The sequence below is a fragment of the Lathyrus oleraceus genome, chromosome 6 (assembly GCF_024323335.1).
Source record: "Lathyrus oleraceus cultivar Zhongwan6 chromosome 6, CAAS_Psat_ZW6_1.0, whole genome shotgun sequence".
NCBI lineage: Eukaryota > Viridiplantae > Streptophyta > Magnoliopsida > Fabales > Fabaceae > Lathyrus > Lathyrus oleraceus.
In genome coordinates, this window is record NC_066584.1 from 32,349,842 (window position 1) to 32,373,725 (window position 23,884).

The following is a 23,884-nucleotide window of genomic DNA, read 5'->3' on the forward strand; positions in this document are numbered from 1 at the left end:
ATGATTAAGTCACACATTATACATTAAACGGACTATCTATTCTAGGGACTTTATTAGACAAACATAATAAAGAAAAAACTTTTTATTATTAATAAATAATTCGATACAAGTACCAAAAGTATTGGCCTCTAGGACTTACACCAACAAATTCGACTACACTTCTAAGCATAACATCGACCTCAACACAGTTACTGGTCAAAAACATATATGTTTCAACTGCTAGTCAGAATATTTCATCTGCCAATCGAAAACTCAACTTAAATATTTTTTTTTGAAATACAAACAACAATTTCAACCAAAGTTTATATTTTATGATGAATAATATTTTTCTTCATTTGATACCATTTTATGTTGTTTGATATTTAAATCATGATATACATACATATATATATATATATATATATATATATATATATATATATATAATATATATATATATATATATATATATATATATATATATATATATATATATATATATATATATATATATATATATATTCAACTAGACATAAATAACATGTCCTACCTGTATTTCTATAAAAAAAACACTTTCTAATTAAAGTTTCAAAAGAAAATATTATCCTTGTGGTTCTTACACTTGTAAAATAAAAATAAAAATTAACTTTCAATAAATCAATATAAAGAGCTAAAATAGCTCTACCTATTTATGGCTTCATGATCATCCTAAAAATACTCATTCTTATTCTCATCCTCCACATGTTTCGTTATGCAAACCATGCTAAACCATCCAACTTTTACTAAAATGTTGCATGGAGAGGTTCAAAAGGTCACAATGATAAAAATAGATTTAAACACAAACCTCCAAATAACTCAATGTCTTAATTTAGCATAACAGATAACATATATAAACCCTAGTAACCCTCTCTTTTTCTTCAAGCTTGGTTTCGGGCATAGTATCCTAACAAAAATAAAAAATAAACATAAAATTCAATAAAATTTGTGAAAAGATGGGTTTCAAAAGCTCTTCGCTTCTCTGCTTGGCTATTCTCCTTGCAGTTTCATCTTCCATTCATGCATTGGACATTGCAAAATTGTTAAATAAAAGTCCTGAATTTGCATCCTTCACTAAAGCCCTAACCGAAACCAAGCTTATTGATCAAATAAACTCTCGCAACACCATCACCATCCTCGCCCTCAACGACGGTGCTATGGGCGGTATCTCTGGGAAATCTCCACAAGCTATCAAGGCCATCCTTAGCACTCATGTGATCCTTGACTATTTCGATGAGAAGAAGCTCATGGAAGCTCAAGGCAGCGGTCAACTCTTGACCACCCTTTACCAAGCCTCAGGCCTCGCCCAAAACCAACAAGGGTTCATTAAGGTTGCCCTCATCGGTGAGGGCGAGATCGCCTTTGGCTCCGCTGTTCAGGGTTCTCCCATTGATGTTGAGCTCGTGAAAAGCGTTGTCTCCGAACCTTATAACGTTTCCATACTCCAAGTCACCAAACCTATCACATTCCCAGTAGGTGATGCACAAGCCCCAGCCGCGCCAGCTAATGCCAAGGCCCCAGCCGCGTCAGCTAATGCCAAGGCCCCAGCAGTAAGTGCTAAGGCTCCCGTGGCATCAGCAGAAACTCCTGTGCCGGCCAATGGATCTAAAGCCCCAGCACCGGCACAAGATGCCACGGCTGATGCTCCCATAACTGGAGCCGGGACTCCTACTTCTGCGGAAGCAATTGCTCCTACACCTTCTGACGCAACAGTAGCTGACTCCCCAGCTGCAGGTCCAACCGCCGCTGACGTATCAAGCCCATCTTTGGCTCCTGGCCCAGCAGATGGTGAGGCTGCCGCAGATACTAAAGCTCCCAGCAGCTCTTCAAGAACCGTGGTAGGTTTGGTTGGAGCAGTGATGTGCTTCGTTTCTATGGTGGTTGTTATGTAGAGAGATATGCAGGAAAAAGAGTTCAAGAGACTATATATTTTAAGTATAATATATGAAAAGAAAGGCTAGTCATTTGAATCATGAAAGCACAAACTATAAGGGTTTCTTGTTATTGGAATTATTTGACAATTACATCAAAGTCTAGTGTGTTTTTGTCTTTTGATATTTTAATGGAAAAAAATATATGATATGTTCATATATTTTGATTAAGGATGCTTCAATCATTTTCCTTAATCGTTTTTCTTTTTCATATTGATATTAACTTACTACAATAGATAAGATTGAAAATTTTTCTTGTCTCTACATTTTCTCTACATGCAATCTTTATTTTAACAAAATTAGCCATTTATTTTTTTGGATATCATAATTTGTACTAGTACTGAATTATTTATTTTGGTTGAAGCTAGAAGCTTGCAAATTATTTTTTACTCATCACTTAACTGTGCATTGAAATTGTAATCAACATCACAAAGATAAATGTTTAGGAGAAACTGTGATAGCTAATGTCGTTTCTTGAAGTAAGATAATGAAGTAACTATGGATATTGAGTAATTAGATTAGTACTAGATGAATCACTTGTTGATTGCTAATGTCGTTTCTTAATAACATATTGCTCCACGGTGGTTTTGGTCGAGTTACAAATTCATATCAATACTCCTTAATAACTAACATGGTAAAAAGGAAAGCTATTGTACAAGCCTAATCAAAATAATAACGTAAAACTGTATATGCTGAATAGAAAAATCATTGCTCAAGTAGTGTTTAAACTTTCAGGTTCGAAGCACCGAATATATATATATATATATATATATATATATATATATATATATATATATATATATATATATATATATATATATATATATATATATATATATATATATATATATATATATATATATATATATATATATATATATATATATATATATATATATATATATATATATATATATATATATGAAGTAATGTCGAGGCATGAATTAATATAGAAGCATGTCTAGAGAGTTCTATCACTCAAATATAAATATGAGTGCTTTCGAGCAAAGGTGAAAAAGTTCTCCTTCATGTTCAAGTTTTGAATCGGTTTTGTTACACTGATCATTGCCGACATCTCATCAGAGAGTGGAGTGGGGGAGAATGGAGTGGAAAAGTGTCAACAAGAAGGTTTTCAATGGTGGAAGAAAATGTTAGGTGGGAATTCCGAGATTATATTGGATGTGATAAAATAAGGAAGAAGAATGCTCTTTGGAATTATCTAGGAGTTCAACAAACATACGAAACTCAGGATGCGTCGAAGTCCGCCTTCTGTATAGGGAGATGGATGTGAAGCTTAGGGATAATCTCAAGTTCAGAATGTTACTTCAACGGAAGGGTTGGGACATATATTTGAATTTTGAATGACAAAGGAGTAACTGTATTTCATTCTTATCCACTTTTGATAAGAAAGGATACGCGGAGCGTTCTCATGAGTCGAAGGCATGCCAAGTATAACGTGCCAGCGCCTGGAAAAAGATTCGTTGGAGACAGTTATTTTAATTTAGTATAAAAAGGAATCTTAATGTTAGGATTTGAGTGTTCAAATTACTGTGCAATCAATCATATTTACTCAAAGTATCTAGTGTATAAAGAAAAGAGTACAATTGAGAAAGTACGTTTGATAACATCATTATACTTATATCAATTAAAGCTCATTTACATCTTCTTGTCTAACAATTGTCTTTTACTATCAGTTATTTATCAAACATTGTTTTATACTTCGCTTGCATTTTTTCCATTTATCTTCTTAAGAATGCTCTCATCAAATATTTTTATTTAAGGATAATGTCGAAGTGTCCATATTCTAATATAAGATTTTTAGAACAATAACACATGTCCTAGGATCAATTTGGTCGATCCTGTGAGTAACCAAAGTTTCTGTAATTTGGAAGACTAACGATTGTTTACCAATTTTTACGGTAAGCAAATTGACACGCCCAATGGAGCTGTGCTAATATTTTCTAATTTGTTTTTTGCATTCTTCAATATCTCTTTGTATAACTCCGTTGCCTGTTATTGAGAAATGGTAAAGTTGCCACAACCAACGAGGATAAATCAAGGAGAGGGTACACAAGGAGAATTGTGAACTCATCAAATAGTCAGAATCCTCCAGATAATAATGGAGAACCACCTCATACGTCAGCACCGGGGGGAAGTACGGTGGCGACGTCTGCTGCCGAAATGGTACCATCCATGACAAATTCGACGCCCGCACGTTCGAGGGCCCGTAATGGGCCTATTTTGTCTTACGAGGGGCCACAAGCCCCACCAACGAATCCTTTAGGAACACATGGGCCACCAGAGACCCCCCTCCAAGGGGAAATCAATTTTTTAGGCCTTATGTGAGCGATTTTTCGATGCCATTGAATGGTCACGAACAACCCTGCATGCCAACTACGATCATGACAAATTTACATAATTCGACATAAACATATGCGGACCCTCTGACGAATGTATTTTCACCATTGCAGGGGATCTGGGTTGGGTGTAAATAATTTGGGTCAAAACCAGCCTTTAGGGGTGGGTCTTCATACCCAAGTGTTGAATATGACGAATAATTCCGCAGTAGTGTTGAGGCAGCAAATGGACGAAAGTAACCATGAAATGGTTCAGATGCTGACCCAAATAATGGGTACGATATTCAACCCATTAATCCAAGATACGACCCAAACGAACCAACAAATGGTTGTGCAAATGACGCGCATTGCAAATTTCTTTAATGTCCCGCAACCTCCTCGTCATCCTCAGAGGGGATGGACAAGAGAGAATCAAGGGATAGCCATCGAAAATGACCTTACCATTAACCAGGTCCCACGAAATGCACCACAAGCGAACGTGGTGAATCAAGGGATATGAGTAGAACCACCTAGGGTTGAATCCCCTAGGGCTGAACAACAAATCCCAAGGGAGCAATGGATAGTGTTGGCAAATAGGCACCAAGATGCTGATGAACTTATACAGCGAATTCGACACGATGATATGGAAGTAGATAATAATCTGACATTCATGGTCGAAAGAATCATGGCGCGAAATGGCGTAGACGTTGGCCTCCATAGGCCAAACTATACGTCCCCTTTGTCTGAATACGTTATGCAGGCGGAATTACCCCATAAGTGGAAAGTCCCCAAAGTCACCAAGTTTTCTAGGGATACGATCAAATCCATTGTAGAACATGTGGCCATATACTTCATAGAGGCGGGAGAAGTTGCAAACAATGAGAGTCTTAGGATAAAATATTTCCCGAGCTCTCTAACGTAGAACGCCTTCACGTGGTTTACCACATTACCAGCGAATTCAATTGACACTTTGAATCGTTTGGGAAGACTGTTCCATGAGAAATTTTACATGGGACAGTCGAAGATAAGTCTGAAAGAATTGGCTAGTATTAAATGAAAGTTTACTGAGTCAATAGATGATTACCTAAATAGGTTTCATCTGCTTAAGACAAGATGTTTTACGCAAGTGCCCGAGTATGAGTTGGTCGAAATGGTGGCTGGAGGCCTTGATTATTCTATTAGGAAAAAGTTGGATACCCAATACCTGAGAGACATGGCCCAGTTGGCTGATAGAGTTCGACAGGTAGAACGTTTGAAGGCTGAGAAAGTTAGAGCAAACAAAAACAATAGGAAGAATAGAGTAACCTATGTCGAACTAGGAACTGAAGAACCTGAGTCGTTTGGGGAGCAGGTAGATTTTAACGAAGGTGCGACCGACCTTGCTGAACTGATGCAAGGACCACCTTATTCCTGCAAAGTTCTAACTCCTTCAAGCGGGAAAAATCCAGTTGAACCAGACAAGGACCCTAGGTTCCCAAAGAAGACTTATAACTTCGACGTCACTAAATGTGACGAAATCTTCTATTTACTTCTTAAAGATGGTCAGATGATAATGCCTCCTGGCGCTAAAATTCCCCATCTAGAACAAAGAAAAAAGAAGGGATTTCGTAAATAGCATAATTTTTTGGAAATGCAAACAACATCACAAGATAAACGTTTAGGAGAAACTGTGATAACTAATGTTGTTTCTTCGAAGTAAGATAATGTCACTTGTTGAAGTAACTATGGATATTGCATAATTAGATTAGTATTAGATGAATCACTTGTTGATTGCTAATGTCGTTTCTTAATAATATATTGCTCTACGATGGTTTTAGTCTATTGGAAATAAACCCTTTTTGTATTTAGGGAAAGTGTGTGCGAATATTAGAGGTTTGAATAGAAACTTGATAGTTAGAAGAATTATTTATGGAAGAGAGAACTTTGTATTTTTGCTTAATACAAAAGTGTAAGATTACATCTCTATTTATAGTACTCAAAGGAGAACTCTAGACACACTAATTTTAGAGAGTTCTCAACTCTAGACATTCAAAAAGTATTCTAGAAAATATTACAATCTTAAAAAATATCTAGGCACTCCAAATACTACAAGACTTTTCTAGAAACATTAGGCAAAATAAACTAAGCCCAAATAACTAATTCTAAAAATCAAATAATAAGGTTAGGCCCAAATCAAGTTTAATATTTCAACATCCCCCCTTAAACATGATTTGTGACTCCAAGCATATTCCTTAGCTTCACGAAAGTTTCCAACTTGAGTGGCTTGGTGAAAATGTCGGCAGCTTGATCTCTAGACTTCACATACTTCAACTTCACCTTCTTCTTCTCGACGCATTCTCTTATGAAGTGGTAACGAGTGTCAATGTGCTTAATTCTTTCATGAAATACAAGATTATTTGCCAAAGCAAGTGTTGATTTATTGTCAACACATATTTCGACAGGATCTTCTTGTGCCATTTTAAACTCTTTCAGCAAATTCCTTAGCCAAATTGCATGACAAACACATGATGTGGCGACAACATACTCAGCTTCACAAGTTGACAGTGTGACGATAGGTTGCTTCTTTGACATCCAAGTGAAATCAGTATTTCCCATAAAGAACATAAAACCAGTAGTCTCTTTCTATCATCCACGTCTCCACTCCAATCGCTATCACTATACTCAATAATCTCATAATTGTTAGAAGAGTAATAGTGCAAGCCAAAGTTTGTTGTACCTTTGATGTATCAAAGGATTCTTTTTGTCGCCTTGAAGTGAGTTGTTGTTGAAGCTTCCATGTAACGACTTACGACTCCTACAAGATAGAGAATATCCGACCTTGTACTTGTCAAGTAACACAGACTTGCAACCAAACTTTTGTAAAGAGTTGGATCCACAATCTCTCCATTTTCATGCTTACTCAACTTGCTGCCATATTCCATCGGGGTGCCAACTGGATTGGCATCATCCATCTTGAACTTCTTAAGGACTTCTTTGTCATAACCTTCTTGGGTGATAAAAATTCCTTTTTCATCTTGCTTTACTTTGATGCCGAGATAATATGCCATGAGCCCTATATCTGTCATCTCAAATTCATTTGACATGTCTTTCTTGAACTCTTCGAACATGCTTAAATTATTCCCTGTGAAGATCAAGTCATCTACATATAAGCACACAATCAAAATATCTCCACTCTGCGCTTTAATATAGAGTGCATACTCATATGGACACTTGGTGAAGTTCTTGTCTTGAAAGTACTTGTCGATTCAAACATTCCAAGCTCTCGGTGCTTGCTTGAGTCCGTACAATGCCTTCTTCAACTTCAAGACTTTTACTTCTTGCCCTTTTACTTTATAACCCTGTGGTTGCTCGATATAAACTTCTTCTTCGAGGAAACCATTCAAGAAGGACGACTTCACATCCATTTGATAGATCTTCCATTCATTTTGGGCTTCCAAAGAAATGATCAGTATAATAGTTTCAAGACGAGAAACGGGGGCAAATACCTTATCATAGTCAATTCCTTGTCTTTGACTATAGCCTTTCGCCACCAATCTTGCTTTGTATCTCTCCACGCCTCCTTTTTCATTCTTCTTCGCCTTGTACACCGATCTTACTCCAATTACTTTGTGTCCTCGTGGAAGTGTAGTAAGTTCTCATGTATCATTCTTCGTGATTGACTTGATTTCTTCTTCTGTGGCGTCTATCCACTTTACGTTTTCAACTGCTTCTTGATAGCTTAAAGGATCACAATCACCCAAAAGGAAAAAAAGGTTAATATCGTTTTTGTTTTCGGTTACCTTATAAAGCTCTTCAATACTCCTTAGTCGCGGTGTCCTCTCAATTGAGCTTGTTTCATCCAACCTTGGTGTCGGTGAGGCTGATGGTGTAATATGGTCCTCTATCATTGGTTGTTCCATTTCGTCTTCTTCTTCCAAGTAAGGAAGAAAATCGTACCTGTCTTCTTGAACACTCCAATCCCAACAATATTCTTCTTCGAACTCCACATCACGGCTTATAACGATCTCTCCACTATTTGGATTATAGAGCTTGTACCCTTTGGAGCTTGAGTCGTAACCCACAAATACATACTTCTCACTTTTACCATCGAGCTTTGTTCTCCTTTCATCTGGAACGTGGGTATAGGCAATGCTTCTAAACACTTTGAGGTGGGAGATCCCAAGCTTCCTTCCACTCCATGCTTCTTGTGGTGTCTTCTCATGCACGCTTCTTGTTGGGGAACGGTTTTCCAGGTAAACCTCACATGCCACTGCTTCGGCCCAAAACTCTTTCAGCATCTTCTTGCTCTTAAGAATGCTTCGCACCATGTTAAGTATGGTCTGATTCTTTCTCTCTACTGCTCCATGTTTTTGTGGTGATCTTGGCACTGTTAGTGGGCGGCGGATTCCATGGTCTTCACAATATTTATGGAACTCATTTGAAATGAACTCTCCTCCTCGATCAAATCTCATGGCCTTAATGGGAAGACCGCTTTCTTTCTCCACAAGGGCTTTGAACTTCTTAAAGTTTTCAAACACTTCTGACTTCTTCTTCAAGAAATAAACCCATGTTTTTCTAGAATAATCATCAATAAAGAGGATAAAGTATTTAATCTAAACAAAAGAGTTTGGATTGATTGGTCCACAAACATCGGTGTGTATGAGCTCTAGTGGTTTTGTCGCTCTTGACGTTGATTCCTTTGGAAATCTTTTCCGGAATCGCTTCCCAACTAGAAATCCTTCACATAGTTGGTCTGGGTGGTTTATACTAGGCAAGCCTCTCACCATCTCCTTCTTTGACAAACATTTTAGACTGTCGAAGTTGAGATGTCTGAATCGTAGATGTCATAGCCACGAAGAGTCAGTATAGCAAGTCTAGAGACACTTTGCAACATCATTTTGAATCTTCACCGATGTCGATTGGGCAGGTTCAGTCACAGATAGAAGATCAACCTCTGGATATTGTACCTATGTTTGGGGTAATCTTTTGACATGGAGGAGCAAGAAACAAGGAGTTGTAACAAGGAGTAATGAAGAGGCCGAGTTTAGAGCTATGTCTCAAGGTATTTGTGAAGGATTATGGATTCTTAGAGTCCTAGAAGAACTTAAGATGAAAATTGAGCTTCCATTGAAATTGTACTCTGGCAGTAAAGTTTCTATTAGCATAGCTCATAATCCCGTTCAACATGACAGAACCAAGCATATCGAGATTGATCGACACTTCATAAATGAGAAGTTAGATGCGGGAATCATATGTGTATCCTTCGTGACTTCAAGTCAACAAACTGCGGATATCCTAACCAAAAGTTTGATAAGACCTACTTTTGAGTATTTGATAGACAAGTTGAGCATGATAGATATCTATGGGCCAACTTGAGGGGGGGGGGGGTGTTAGAAAATATATTATTTCCAGTTTTATTATTGCCTTTAATACTACCTTTATTTTTCTTTATTTTCCATTAAGGAGAAAATTAATTGTAATAATTGTATCCTCACTATATAAATCAGCATAACGCTGACGAATAAAATATAACAATTTTTACCTATTTTTTCCAGTAAAGTCGTTGTTGGATAGAAAGAGGTTAGCGAATTGAAAGGGCAATATGATATCCACATGCAGCATAATCACTCTTATTAAGTTTTTTCTTGGTAATCTATCTATCTTCCTATTGTCTTTCTACAAAGCTTTGATGAAGATTTGGAAAGAAATAGAGAGCATTTAAAATAGGTTTCTCCGGGGAGGTACGAATGAAAGAAGAATAATCTTTTGGGTTGGTTGGAACCAGATTTGCAAACCTACTTGGTTAGATGGCCTTAGGGTGAATAAGATTGAAAAGATCAATTTAGCCTTGTTACAAAAGTGGTAATGGAGGATTCTAATGGAAAAGGAGACTCTTTAGTTGGATATTTTGAAGGCTAGGTGTTGGAATATCAATCAAACTATCTTGATCGGGTTTAGTGATAGCCATAGGAAATAATAATCAACATGATGGATGGACTTAATTAACATCGAAAAAGAGAGATAAAGGTTCAGTTTCTTCTTTTACAAGTAATATGAAGTTTCTAGTGGGTGAAGACAAGAATATTCCTTTTTGGTTGGGCGTTTGGGCTAGCAACGATACTCTGAGATTTGTTTCCAAATTTGTACTAGAATAGCAACAAAAAGGAAGCAGCAATGGATATTATCGGGAGCTGGTTTGATAGAACGTGGAATTGGGGAGATTTTGGGCTAGAAGGTACAATGAATGAGTTTTCAGAGGTCAGGCTGCTCCTCTTTCAATATATTTTGAACAATGCAGGGACGATGTACGAAGCAGCGAACAAACGAGTTTGCCAACTGGTCCCGTCAGCAGGTTATTCTGTTAAATCTAGTTACGATTTTCTTGTAGTGGATAGAGCAATCGAAGAGATAGACGAAGACAAGAAGGGAGTTTTCATCATAATTTGGAAAGCTCAAATTTCGTTCACAGTTAAAGCTTTGGGGTGGCAGAGTTTCCATACAGATTTTTGAGTAAGGATCTATCAAGAAAAAAGAGATATTATATCTTCTCGTCATGATCTCTCTTACGTTATGTGTTTCAAGGCAGGGGGAACTTTATCCATGTCTTTTTCAACTGTAAGGTGGCTATTCAAATTTGAGAGATGGTGGAGGAGTGGACAAGTATATCTAGGAGTGCTGAAGAAATAGTTTAGAAGAATTTTATGAGTTAGATCAAAATTGTTAAGAAGAAGAAGTTGAAAAAGGGAAGGGAGGAGTTGTGTGGATAATGGTTATTTGGAGTATCTGAAAATTTAGAAATGATATTTTATTTAACGTGCTTTCTACGATGTATCAGATTTGTTATATTCTATTGAGTTAACGACATGAAAGTGGTCTTACATAGGAGATATTCTCATTCCACTTGTAATTTTTACAAGTTTAGTAAGGATCCATTGACTTGGTTAAGTTAAGTTGCGGTTGGTATGAATTTTCTCCTTTCCCGGATTTTCCTAGTGTTTCTTTTGTAAAAGGACAAGAGTACCCCTAATACTCTTTTAATAAAATTTCTTGCTTACAAAAAAAATAAAAAATAGAGAGAAGATTAAAGGTGAAGAGTCATGACTTCCTATAATAATGCATAAATAACAAGTATTGATTATCTATAACAATGTTCATGTCCCTATATTTGAAGGAGAAAATTATGATTTTTGAACGGTAAAAATGAACACTTTATTCCCATCTTTGGATATCCCGGAGTTCTTCAAACGATGATTCGAAGAACCAACAATTGCAACCAAACTTACAACAACATAAAATGACAAATTATAGAAGGTGAAAATCATAGATGTTGGAGTTCTTGGGGTAATTCAAAGACGCATCTCAAATACCATATTTCTAGGAATAATGAGAACAAAAACAGCCAAGAAAGTATGAGAAATTATATAACAATAATTTTAAGGAGAGTGAAAGGTGAGAACAATCAAACTTGTGTATCTTAAAAGAGATTTTGAGAATGAAAAATGAAAGCTTGAATGAGTAGTTTAATATACTCATTAATTTGGTGAACTAAATGAAGTTTCATGGAGATATAATTGAAAATTATAGAATTGTGATTTTTTTAAATTAATTTGATTGAAAAATTTGATCCTTTAGGGGATGATATATAAAAAAAATGAAGGATTTGACAACTATGACAATCAATGTTTGACGGGTCATTTAAATCCTATGAGCAAAGGTTGTCACAACCCAAAGAAAATTTAGTCGAAAACACATTTGATTCAAAGCTAATTATTCAACGAAATAATGATAAATTACTATTCATAAATAAAGGTGATTCTTCTAGAAATGACAAGTTTGCTGAAACACGTCTATTGAGGATGAGAAAATTTTAGAGACTCAAATAAATGGTGTGAAATTTGTAAAAAAAACTCACGAGAATAAAGATTTGTGGAACAAATGAAAATCATAATGTCATAATTACAAAAGGTTAGGCACATGCATAAACATTGTCCCTTGGAAAAATCAACATCACATATCATTTGCAAAAGTAGAAAATAGTGAAACCACCTATTCTTTGCATGTCAAAAAGAAAATTATGAGTATAAAAATGTGTGGTATTTTGACACCATGTGCAACAACCATATAATAGGAGATAAAGATGCCTTCATTTGTCTCAAAAGTCAAATTAGGAAATGAGGAATATATTGAAAGTGAAGGCAAATGAAACATTAGAGTTATGACAAAACAAAGAGGTAAGATGATTCATGATCCTCTTTATGTTTTTAAATTAGACGAGGATTCATTAAATATTGGGAGACTCTGAGAACATGACTATTATCTTTAACTTAAGGATAAAAAATTCATATATATTTTTATTTTATTTTAAAAGAAGTGATGTTGCTATTATAAAAATGATTAAAAAAGAAGCTTCCTACATTCTCTTAATTATGAGATTTTTTTTCAGATTTATGGTTAGATAAGAAGGTGACTATTATTTATGAAGAAGAGACTTTGGAACTTAAATTACAATAGTCTCACTTTTCTTTTTCAAATGAATACAATGTTTGGGTTACAATCAATTGAAAAGAAATATGGAGCATGTGAATGATACTTACTTGGAAAACACCATTAACAATTATTTCCTAAGGAAGAAGCGAGGAGAGCTAAATATGTACTTTATTCTATTTATTGATAATTAGATCTACATGACATGGATTTATTTCATGAGACAAAGATATGAAGTATTTTTAAATTTTAAGAAGTTTAAAGGGTTTGTTGAGAACAAGTTGGCTGTTTAGGGTAAATACTACAACACTAATGAGTTTGATGAATTTTGTCAAGTTGTTTTAATTTTGATTTTTCAATGATGTCATTATAAACCTCACTATCATGTGATACTTTGTCATATCATTGACAAATTATCTCTCCTTGTCATTTAAATAACTAAGGATATCATGATAGTCTAATATTGTTCCTAGATCACGGTTGTGAGTATCACATATAAAATTAAGACACCAACCTCCATAACTAGGCACATATCTCAAATTAAATGGACACTTGACCAAATTTTTACAACTAAACTAACATCTTTTTTATAATTTCCGAATCTCTCAAAATTTAATACTAACTTTTCACACATATCTCTTTTTTCATTGATTATATCTGAATAAATAACAACTACAATAATAATAATATTGTATTGTTGTCTAATACTTTGTGTTTATGATGCTATATCTAATCTAATAAAAAATATCTAAAAAAACATAACAAAATAAATTAATGATACGGTGAGATAAATTTATAAAATTCAAATGACCAAAGTAAAAGTGTTAGTAAAATATACATTTGTAGTGGTGAAAGAACTCAATAAAATCTTCGGAGCTCAATCCATTCCCTTTTCATCCATTTATGGCCGTTAAAAATAAATTAATTAAAACTACCAAATTTATCATGGGGTTAAAAGAAAATCTGTTATATTAGAATTTTTATAAATCCGATATATATACATATTAAATTTTCCAAAAAAAAAACAATAAAATCTAATGAGTTTTTCAATTACCTTAAATATTAGTGTAAATTCAAGTTTTAAGATAGTTTTTCAATTTTTTATGAGTTTTTTATTGAATGAAATACATGTGATATCTACAAAAAAAATTGTAGAATATTTTTTCAATTTTTTATTATAAATTATTTTTTATTTTTTATATTTATTAAAAATATAACAATTATGATATGAAAAAGAGAAATTATTAAGAGGTTTATAATATTATTTTATTAAAGATATTGAAAAAATAAATTGACATAATTAAAATGAGAGAAAATAATAAATATTTAAGAATATAATAAAAAAAATATTAATAATTCATTAATATTATAAAATGATATAATATATAAAATATTTTTTCAAAATAATTTATAATAAAATCAGAGATAGTATATTTTTAAAATAAGGGACTCACGTGTATTTCATAAAAAAAATATATAAATGTTGGAAATAGTGTTAAAAAGAGTGTTCCTAGTTCAGTATCGTTAGATTTTTTACTTGATATTTGTGAAATAACTTTTATTCTAAAAGTATTAAATTTTGAAAAAATATTTATGAAAGAGCTAAAATTGATTTCTTGAAAATTGTAGAGATGTAGAGTAGAGGTGCTGAGGTGCCAAATAAAATGCTTTCATAATAGGCATTAAGAGAGGGCACAACCTGGAGTTGGCCCAAAACTTGATTGAAAGACATTCTTCTGTGCATGATAATTTTTTACAAATAGTTTAGTAACTAAAATATAATCTTATAAAAAAATAAATAAATGAGATATCGCATATTTGCAATAATATTCTACATAGTTATTAAAAGAATTTTTACATATATTTTTATATTGATATAGCTTGCTAATTACTGTTCCATGTATCCTATAAGAGTGAAGCCTTACCAATAAATTCTTGTTTCAAATCGAGTTTCTTTTTCATAACATTGTCACCAATGATGTCAACTCTTATATGCTTCATAAACTAATTTATAATTTAATGTGATCTTATGCTAGAATCTTCCACCTACGTGATTCTTTAGATCAATTAAAAAAAGTGTTCGTGCATATCAGATTTCGAATCACATTTTTTTTTAGGTAGATGTCATCAAATAAATTACGGACCAACATTCTTAGAAAACTTGTACGGTACCTATAAAACCTTAATCATTTACAATTAGATATTAACTATGAATATGTTCTCACTTTTTTTTGTTATTGATGAAATGAATCATTCTGAGGTATTAGATGCTTTCTTTCCCACTTTCATTCTCTCACATATTATAAGAGGAATATGGTGTATGTATTAACAAAAAATATAGTTATCCTATTAATAGTAAGATGGCCTAACTATTCACCTAATTTACTATATTCTTTTCTATAGATATTCCCTCCTAAATTATATATTTTTACATTCCATGTGGTGAACCAAATGCTATTCTATTATCGAACACATTATTTGCTAACTAGTTCTGACTTTTGATCTTATCCTTGCTTTATATATTGGAAATAACAATAAGATATAAATTTACTTAATTTAATAAATTGTGGCTTGCTTATGGGGTACATATCCCTTAAAGAAAGAACGAATCACATGCTCCGAAAGTGATGGAAAAAGTTTAGGGGTTGATTCACATATTGAGAAGTTATATATATATATATATATATATATATATATATATATATATATATATATATATATATATATATATATATATATATATATATATATATATATATATATATATATATATATATATATATATATATATATATATATATATATATATATATATATATATATATATATATATATATATATATATATATATATATATATATATATATATATATATATATATATATATTCAAATAAAAGTTTGTCATTTTTTTTCAAATTTATTAGAACTTATTAGGGTCATTGTAGTATTTTTGATCGAACTCTACTCTCAACAGAGATAGCATCTTGTTTGATAGGAGTTGTGCATATTGTAGTCGAAGTCTGTTCAAGCATGTAGTAGTCGAAGATGTGTGTATTATAGTCGAAGCTTCTAACATCCTGTCGAAATATGTTAGCTTGTTGTTTAAGTTAGCATGTCGAATTGTGGCAGTTTGTTGGGTCAATTCTCTAGTATGTTATTTGAAGGCTAGAGTTTAGTTTTCTTATAAATAAGATACTAGTTCTCACTTCTCAATCAATCCCGGATAATCTTGTTCAGATGGAGAAGGTGGTGTGGTTGAGATTCAATTGTAAACATTGTACCTTAATGTGTAATTGAAACAAGAATTCAACTTTTAACCACTTTGAATTTTCTTTCTATTCTCTTCTATCTTTTCCTTAACTTTGTGGTTTTCTTGTTGATCATGAAATCGATCATACTATATTTTTCTGGGCATCGATTTCACAAAAAATTAGTGAGTGAGCCATGTAAGCAGGTATATGGTCAATCCTGCAAAGACGCATTGGAAAACATTAAAGTGCTAAGGTACATAAAAAGGTATCTGAGAAGAGTACTGATTTATTGTGGAGCTTGTGGTGATGATAGTAAAGTCGAAATCGAAGGATTTGTCGACTCTAATTATGCAGGTTGTATGGATTCCAGAAAATCCATTTCTAGACATGTCTTCACAATGTTTGGCATAACAATCAGTTGGAAGACAACACATCGAAAGTTTGTTGCCTTATCAACCACTGAAGTGAAATATATTATCCTCACTATAGTCAAAATACAATACACAAGTCAAAGAATTCAACCTATCATGAGCGGACCAAGCACATTGATGTGATGCTGCATTTTGTCAGAGAGATAATCGAGCGTGGAAAAATCCAAGTGTTGAAGGTTTTGACGGATGACAATGTTGTTGATATGATCACCAAGTCATTACTAAGTAGCAAGTTTTTCCACTATATGCAGTTGATAAACCTGCATGATGAGTGCTAGTTTGTTCCCTTAAAATTGTAGAGTTTGTTCCAAGGTGGGGATTTATGGTGTCTTGGATCGAACTTTAGTCTCGACAGGGATAACTCCTTATTTCAACAGGAGGTATGCATGCTGTAGTCGAAGTTTGTTCAAGCATGCAGTAGTCGAAGATGTGTGTGTTGTAGTCGAAGTTTGTTCTAGCATGATGTTGAAATATACTAACTTGTTATTTCAGTTAGCATGTCGAATTGGGCTAACCGTTTAATATGTTAGTTGAAGGCTAGAGTTTAGTTTTATTATAAATAGCATATAATTCTCATTTCTCAATCAATCCCGGATAATCCTGTTCAAGTGGAGAAAATGGTATGGTTGAGATTCAATTGTAAACATTGTACCGTAATGTGTAATTGAATGAAGAATCTAGCTTCTAACCACTTTGAATTATCTTTCTCTTCTCTTCTGTATTTTCTTTTACTTTGTGGTTTTCTTGTTGATCAAGAAATCGATCATACTTTTTTTTGGGCATCGATTTCACAACAGTCATCAAGACTCTATACTCAATCAAACCATAATGAAATTGAACAACTGAATTTTATGATAATCTTATGTGTTAATAACTCCACTAATCAAAATTGATGGGAATTATGGAACCACAACCAAAGATAATTGTGAACCTAAAGATAGAGTCAACGAAATATTAAGAGAAATAGGAGACACAAAGTCGAATAAAGGGCACTACGTATCCCAATGTAGTGTGAACACTTGTAAAATAAGAGATAATATTTCAAACCAAATAATTGTATATGGTGTCTCCTTTGAATGGTAATTGAATGTGTCAGTTCAACTAACGCATCAGTAGGGAAAAGTGATTATTTTAGTATTTAATTTGAAAATTTGATTATTTTAGTATTTAAATTGAAAAAAATGGTTATTTTAAAAAAAATTCTACGATAATTTGTTATAAATAAAAATACTAATCAAATATATTATAATTGAATTAAATAATAAATTAAAAAAAAAATATCGATTAAATATAATTAATTAAATAAAAATAAAAAAATAAATATAGAGTATTCTTGGACTGTGGTGTCTCCTATTAAAAATATTGGCGCTCTCTTTGGAAAAAAAAGTTTAAAAATGAGATAATCTGAATTTTTTTTATTTATGAAAGTAGGATATTTTGTGATTTTTGGATAAACTGTTGTGCTCATTGAGGTTATCTTTGTCAAAATGCCTTTGTTGCTTGGATAAAATGGGGCATACAGCTACGTGCACTCACCCCTGGTCTGGATGACAAGATACACAAAAGTTTTGCTTTGTACTATTCGTGTTCAACAATTTCTAAAGTTGAGGACCATGAAACCACCATAACTATTAATGTCAATGCTAGGTTTTTAACTGACCAAAGAATTGTATACAAAGTTAATGTGGATTTTTTTTTTATAAATTGAAGACCTTTGAGCACAACAAAGATTATTAATTCTTAAACCAAACTGGACTACAATACTTTTCTTAATTAAAAAAAATTGTGAGAAATTTTACACAACCTATGTATTAAGATGTAAAAAATACATATTCAAACTTACGTTAGAGAATGTCGAATTTAATGTTCGATAACAATATAATTCAAAATAAAATAAAATTTCTAGTTTTAAAATTTAATTTTTTAAAAAAGTTATGTAACACAATAATTCAGATTTTAGTGACAGACAATAAAAATTAATTCAGTTGATTAGAAGTTGGTTGAAATTCTATATTGACCTCTAAATTCTCTTTTTTAAGAGTGTTTGGATTGATGATAGATTCGACAAATCAGTTATGAATATTTGGGTGTGGAGGACCATGAAACCTACAATGCCCATGTGATACCATATGGGCAACTCAGAATCTCAAGCTACAAAAAGAAGAATTATGTCGTTCTAGAAACACAAAAGGATTTATGAGACTCTTGTGTGGTCCAGTGGTTTGATACAAACAAATGACTATTAATGATGAGATTAATTAAAAGTGATATGATATAAATTTCATGGATAACTAAGTTTATCTAGTAAGTTGTGTACGTGTATAACACGAGTAACAACTATGGGACCATACAAGATTGAAATCAAGGTAGTATTAAAAGGTGAGAGAACACTTTAAAAGTTAAATTTATGGATATTTAAGGTCTCCTTCGAGATAATTTTTAATTTATATTTTGAAACTTTTATAAATTATTATTTTGAATTTTTAAATTTTCACAAATCAAAATCAACTTAATTTAAATTATGATGTTATTAAAAACCAAAATCAATTCTAATAATTTGTATAATAATTAAAATATTACAACAACATATTGTATTTAATTAGTAGTAATTTTAATATAGTTATTAAAAATGATGGTCGTCAACAAACGTCTGTTAAGGATGTGAGTGTAGGAGAATAACAATCCAAAACGTAACGGAATTTAAAATTTTCTCCTTTAGTGATCCTTATGAATGGACATGATCAGGGATAGAATCGTTGCCTCTTGTGACGATTGAAACCTTTGATGCAGATCTACGGAGCGATCACGAACGTTGAACGATGACAACGCTTCTACTCAATCTACACGAACAGATTCCTTCAATCTCAGTGCTATCTGCTACGAATGAAGGCTTTGAGTGAGAGAAAGAGAAACGAAATTGCAACTGCACAAAATGTTTCTGCACAAGGGTTCTATTTATAGAACCACTTGTGTGGGTTGCAAGCTAAAAAGTCCACTTAAGTGTATGTGGCCCATATCTTATAATATGCCAAAATCACTTAAGCGCGTGGTACTTACCATATTTCGTATTCCACTTAAGTACACCGTACCTTACGTTGTTCTATAATTCACTTAAGTGCACCGTACCTTACGGTGTTCCTTAGTTACTCTATCTTTCATCAATCCATCCTTTTGTGTGTGACCCTGTAGATTTTCGCGGCATTGGCAATTATATTAAATCACGCATTTAACATAACAAACAGTGAGCGGTATCTAGCAACACATCATTGATACCCAAGACACGAAAATGTCATGTGATCTGACAAATCCTTTTGTTATAATACTTATGTGTACAATTACCCTTTTGCCCTTATGTCTATATTGAACACAAGACATAAATCGTGTCATCCTTGTCCAGTTCAATATTGGGCCCATAGACATTTATCCTGTTACGCAGGATGGGTAAATTCCATCTAGGTCACTCATGTCCCCTAGCATGCCTCGTGGAGTACCCATCAACTATCTTTATGGTTATCCAGTTACGGACAACGTTTGATCAGCAATAAGGCATTCGACTCTACATCTAAGGTCCATAGTGGTTTCAGGTCGAAGGGTGGTATACACCATTATCACCATGAGAATAACTTATGACACTTTGCATAATATTCTATATAGTATTCTCATAGCGGGTTAATCCAGTATAAATATTACTCTTAATATTCATACCTATGTTTAAGACTTGATAACTCCTTATCCATGAGCCATGAGATGTGATCATCAGTCTATATACATAATAGTCTTAATGCTTTAATGTTATCCCACTTCACAATAAAGCTCGATTACGGATACTTTAAGAATAGTGTCCTTATGTTTAATGTGATCTCACAATTAAGTCACACTTGATACATTAAACGGACTAGCTATTCTAGGGACTTTATTAAACAAACATAATAAAGAAAAAACCTTTTATTATTAATAATTAATTCGATACAAATACCAAAAGTATTGGCCTCTAGGGCTTACACCAACAGTGAGAAGTGGTGGATAATTAGAGGTGATAAAAGTAGTATTGATGGTGGTTATTGATCATGGTCATAGTAGTAGGTGATGTTAAACAATAATGGTTAAAGTGATGGTTTACGATGGTGTCATATTGGATAATAACGGTACTTGTAGTGGTAGTTAATGGATTCAATGGTGGTTGATAGATTCATAGTGGTTATTGGTGGTGGTTGATGGAGTCTGAGTGGTGGTTGATGGAATTAGAGTGGTGTTTCATGGCGGTCATGATAGTCATATTGAAGATCATAAATAGATAAAATGATGATGATGATGATCGAAGGTGGACAATATAATGGTCAATGGTGGTTAAAGTGGTGGTTGACGGTTGTTAACATGGTGGTTGGTGATGGTCAGGGTGGTTATTAGAACGGTGGTTGAAAGGGTGGTTGGGATTATTAGTGGTGACGTGTTAACATTGAAATAAAATCATAAAATATAAATAAAAAATATATTTTTTGGTTGAGTTTTAATAGAAAAATATTTTGAAATTAAGTATAAAAGTCAACACGACTTTATTTTTGGCGAATAAATTTCTATTTTGAAATTGATTTTTAAAATAAAAAAACTCATAACCACTCCGAACGAGGCCAATTTTTTTAATAAGATGGATGTTCTCATGCAAACGTTATCCAACACAATGATTAAAATAAATATTAAAAATATTCTACCATAAAATATTTATACAACTTGACGAGGGAGGGAAAAAGGTTGGAGAAAAAGAGTGTAATCCTCAAACCAGTCACCCACTTAATTTTGTCTATAAATTTAATAAAAAGTGACATATAATTCCCACATTATAAGGGATGCAAAACTCCACGACCCTTTCTAATTAAACAAAGAACAACAATTGAATCAGACTCAATGGTAATAGGTATATAATTGTTTGATCAGTAGGGTAACTAGATCGTTATATTAGGTTTAGATCAAGCACACAAATAATTTAGACACTACATTTTAACCATAATATCTTAATGCATTACATATACGAGTTTTTAAATTCTATTCTTCATTCAACTCACACTAAACTAATCAACAATCTCTCTCTAAATTATGAGTTCATCGTTCAACTGAGTATGTTATCTTTCAAACAAAATCTTTTTCGTTCACATACATTTGTTGAAATGAACATATGCAATCAATTGTTGAACTTGTTGCACTGATAAAATTTACTTGATAAAGAAAACATTTTAAGAGGAATAATGTTGAAAGATGTGTTGTTCCCATCAACATCGGAGCACCTATTTTTGTTGGAGGTATAGATTATGAAGGTGAGAAAAACACAAGAAAAGAGGGTGAACTATGTTGACTTTTTCTTTCTCTTACAAACTCTTGGTCATGTTCTAAACACAAATTATAGAACCTGAATCAATCAGAGGTAAGCAACGAATAAGTAAAACAAGAAAGAAGAGTGACACACATAGTTATCCTGGTTCCTCTCACAATTTGAGACTAACCAAATCCCCTTGTACTTACAAGAGATTTTCACTATAATCACATAAGATTACAATTTGCTCAAGCACACAAGCAAGAGACTTCCAATGCTCAAACACAAAGTAAGAGTCTTTTATGCCCAATCACACAAACAAGATACTTCTAATTCTCAAACAGATAAGTAAGAGACTTCAATCTTTGAACATCTTAAAAGCACCTCGTTAGGTACCTATTAAAGGCCTCAAGAGTCATACACGTATGTTGCTAGATGATTCTACGGGAGACATGATTAGACAAATGATCAAACCACATGTAAAGTACCTCATTGGATACCTATTAATCCAATGCCTCTCTATGAAGATTATCAAAATATGTTTTCATGTGAAGCTAACTTCTTAAAAGAACTCAATGCCTCTCTATGAAGATTATCAAAAGTATTTTGTAATTGAGAATAAGATAAATCACTAGTAAGCTCAAGTTTAGAAGGACTTACATTTTTCTTCTTCCTTCCATTTGTCATAAGACAGATCCGGGTCGATTCTACACTCGAAGTAGAGCTTTCATCACTTGAGGAATCATTTTCACTCTCACAAGCAACACAAGCTCTTCTAAACTTGCTAGACTTCTCGTGGTGCCCTTTCTCATTGTCTTTCTTAATCATGGGACATTCCGGTCTAAAGTGACCAACTTCACCACAATTATAATAAGAGCTTCTAAATTTACATTTCATATTCTCATCATCTTTTGAGGACTTGGATTCCTTTCTAAATTTTACTAAGTTCTTTCCGGAGTGCTTAACTCTATTATTTCTTATATACATTTGGTATTTCTTAACAAATAACCCAAAATCATCATCATTGAAATTCTTGTCATCCCTTTCTTCACAATCACTTTGCTCATAATTTGAGGACTTTGAGCTTGAAGTCTTTAGACCAATAGACTTCCTTAGTTCCTCCTTGTCTTTACCTTTCTCCTTCTTCATCTTCTTTTCATACTCTTTTTCTTGTTTTTCCAAGCAAGTGAGTTCTTGCTCATGTTCTTCCAATTTTCCAAATAAAGTAGTGAGATCAAGTACTTTAAGATCATTTGCCTCTTTAATAGTGGTGACCTTGGGTTACCATTCCCTATTAAGACATCTCAAAACCTTATTAGTAGCAATACCATTGGAAATGAGCTTACCTAGAGGATTCAACCGGTTAATTATATGTGTGAATCTCTTTTGCATGTTGGTATTGGTTTCACCATGCTTCATAAGAAAGAGTTCAAACTCTTGATTCAATGTGTTGACTCTAGCTTATTTGACCTCATTAGTTCTCTCATGGGCAACTTCTAATACCTCCCACATAGCTTTGGCGGTTTCACAATGGGAAACATGATAATACTCACCAACACCTAAAGCGGATACGATAATATCTTGTGCCTTCCAATTATGTGACCACAACTTTCTATCATTATCGTCCTATTGACTTTCCGATTTTGGTGCGATGGCACCTTCACCATTGGTCATTGTAATTTTATTAGGACCATTGATGATGGCATCCCATACACCCTTATCAACGAAGTTGATATGAATATGCATACAAGCGTTCCAATAGCCATAATTCTCACTGGTAAAAGTAGGTGCTCTATTATACGCCCCTTTAGGTTCGGTAGCCATTATCTAATAAAAAAATCTTAAGCATGGAATAAACCAGAGCTCATGATACCACTTGTTATACGATAGGCCTAGATCTAGAGGGGGTGAATAAATCACAAGTTTAAAACTTGAACCAAAATTGGTTTTAAATTTTATAGCGCGGAAGCAAGTTTCAAAAATTTCCCGGATCAAAAATTGTCTAACCAAACCTACTATCAAAAAGCTCGGATATGCAAAGAGGTGTCAATGCAATGATAATAATCCAGAAGCCAATCAACAACAACTAATCACAACTAGTTGAATACAATACAATAAGAAAAGTCTGTCTCCAATGAATAAAACATACAA

At 33.2% G+C, this 23,884-nt stretch overlaps 2 protein-coding genes across 2 annotated transcripts; one reads left to right on the forward strand and one right to left on the reverse strand.

Annotated features, from left to right (window-relative positions):
• The first annotated feature begins 915 nt into the window (after positions 1-915).
• LOC127095942 (fasciclin-like arabinogalactan protein 3) lies at positions 916-2,125 on the forward strand. Its single transcript, XM_051034581.1, has one exon. The coding sequence runs from the start codon at positions 972-974 to the stop codon at positions 1,905-1,907; it is 936 nt and encodes a 311-aa protein (XP_050890538.1). The 5' UTR covers positions 916-971; the 3' UTR covers positions 1,908-2,125.
• A 4,883-nt stretch (positions 2,126-7,008) lies between these two features.
• Positions 7,009-7,389, reverse strand: LOC127093838 (uncharacterized mitochondrial protein AtMg00810-like). Its single transcript, XM_051032741.1, has one exon. It carries the CDS (start codon positions 7,387-7,389, stop codon positions 7,009-7,011), a length of 381 nt encoding a protein of 126 aa, XP_050888698.1.
• Between the last annotated feature and the right edge of the window lie 16,495 nt (positions 7,390-23,884).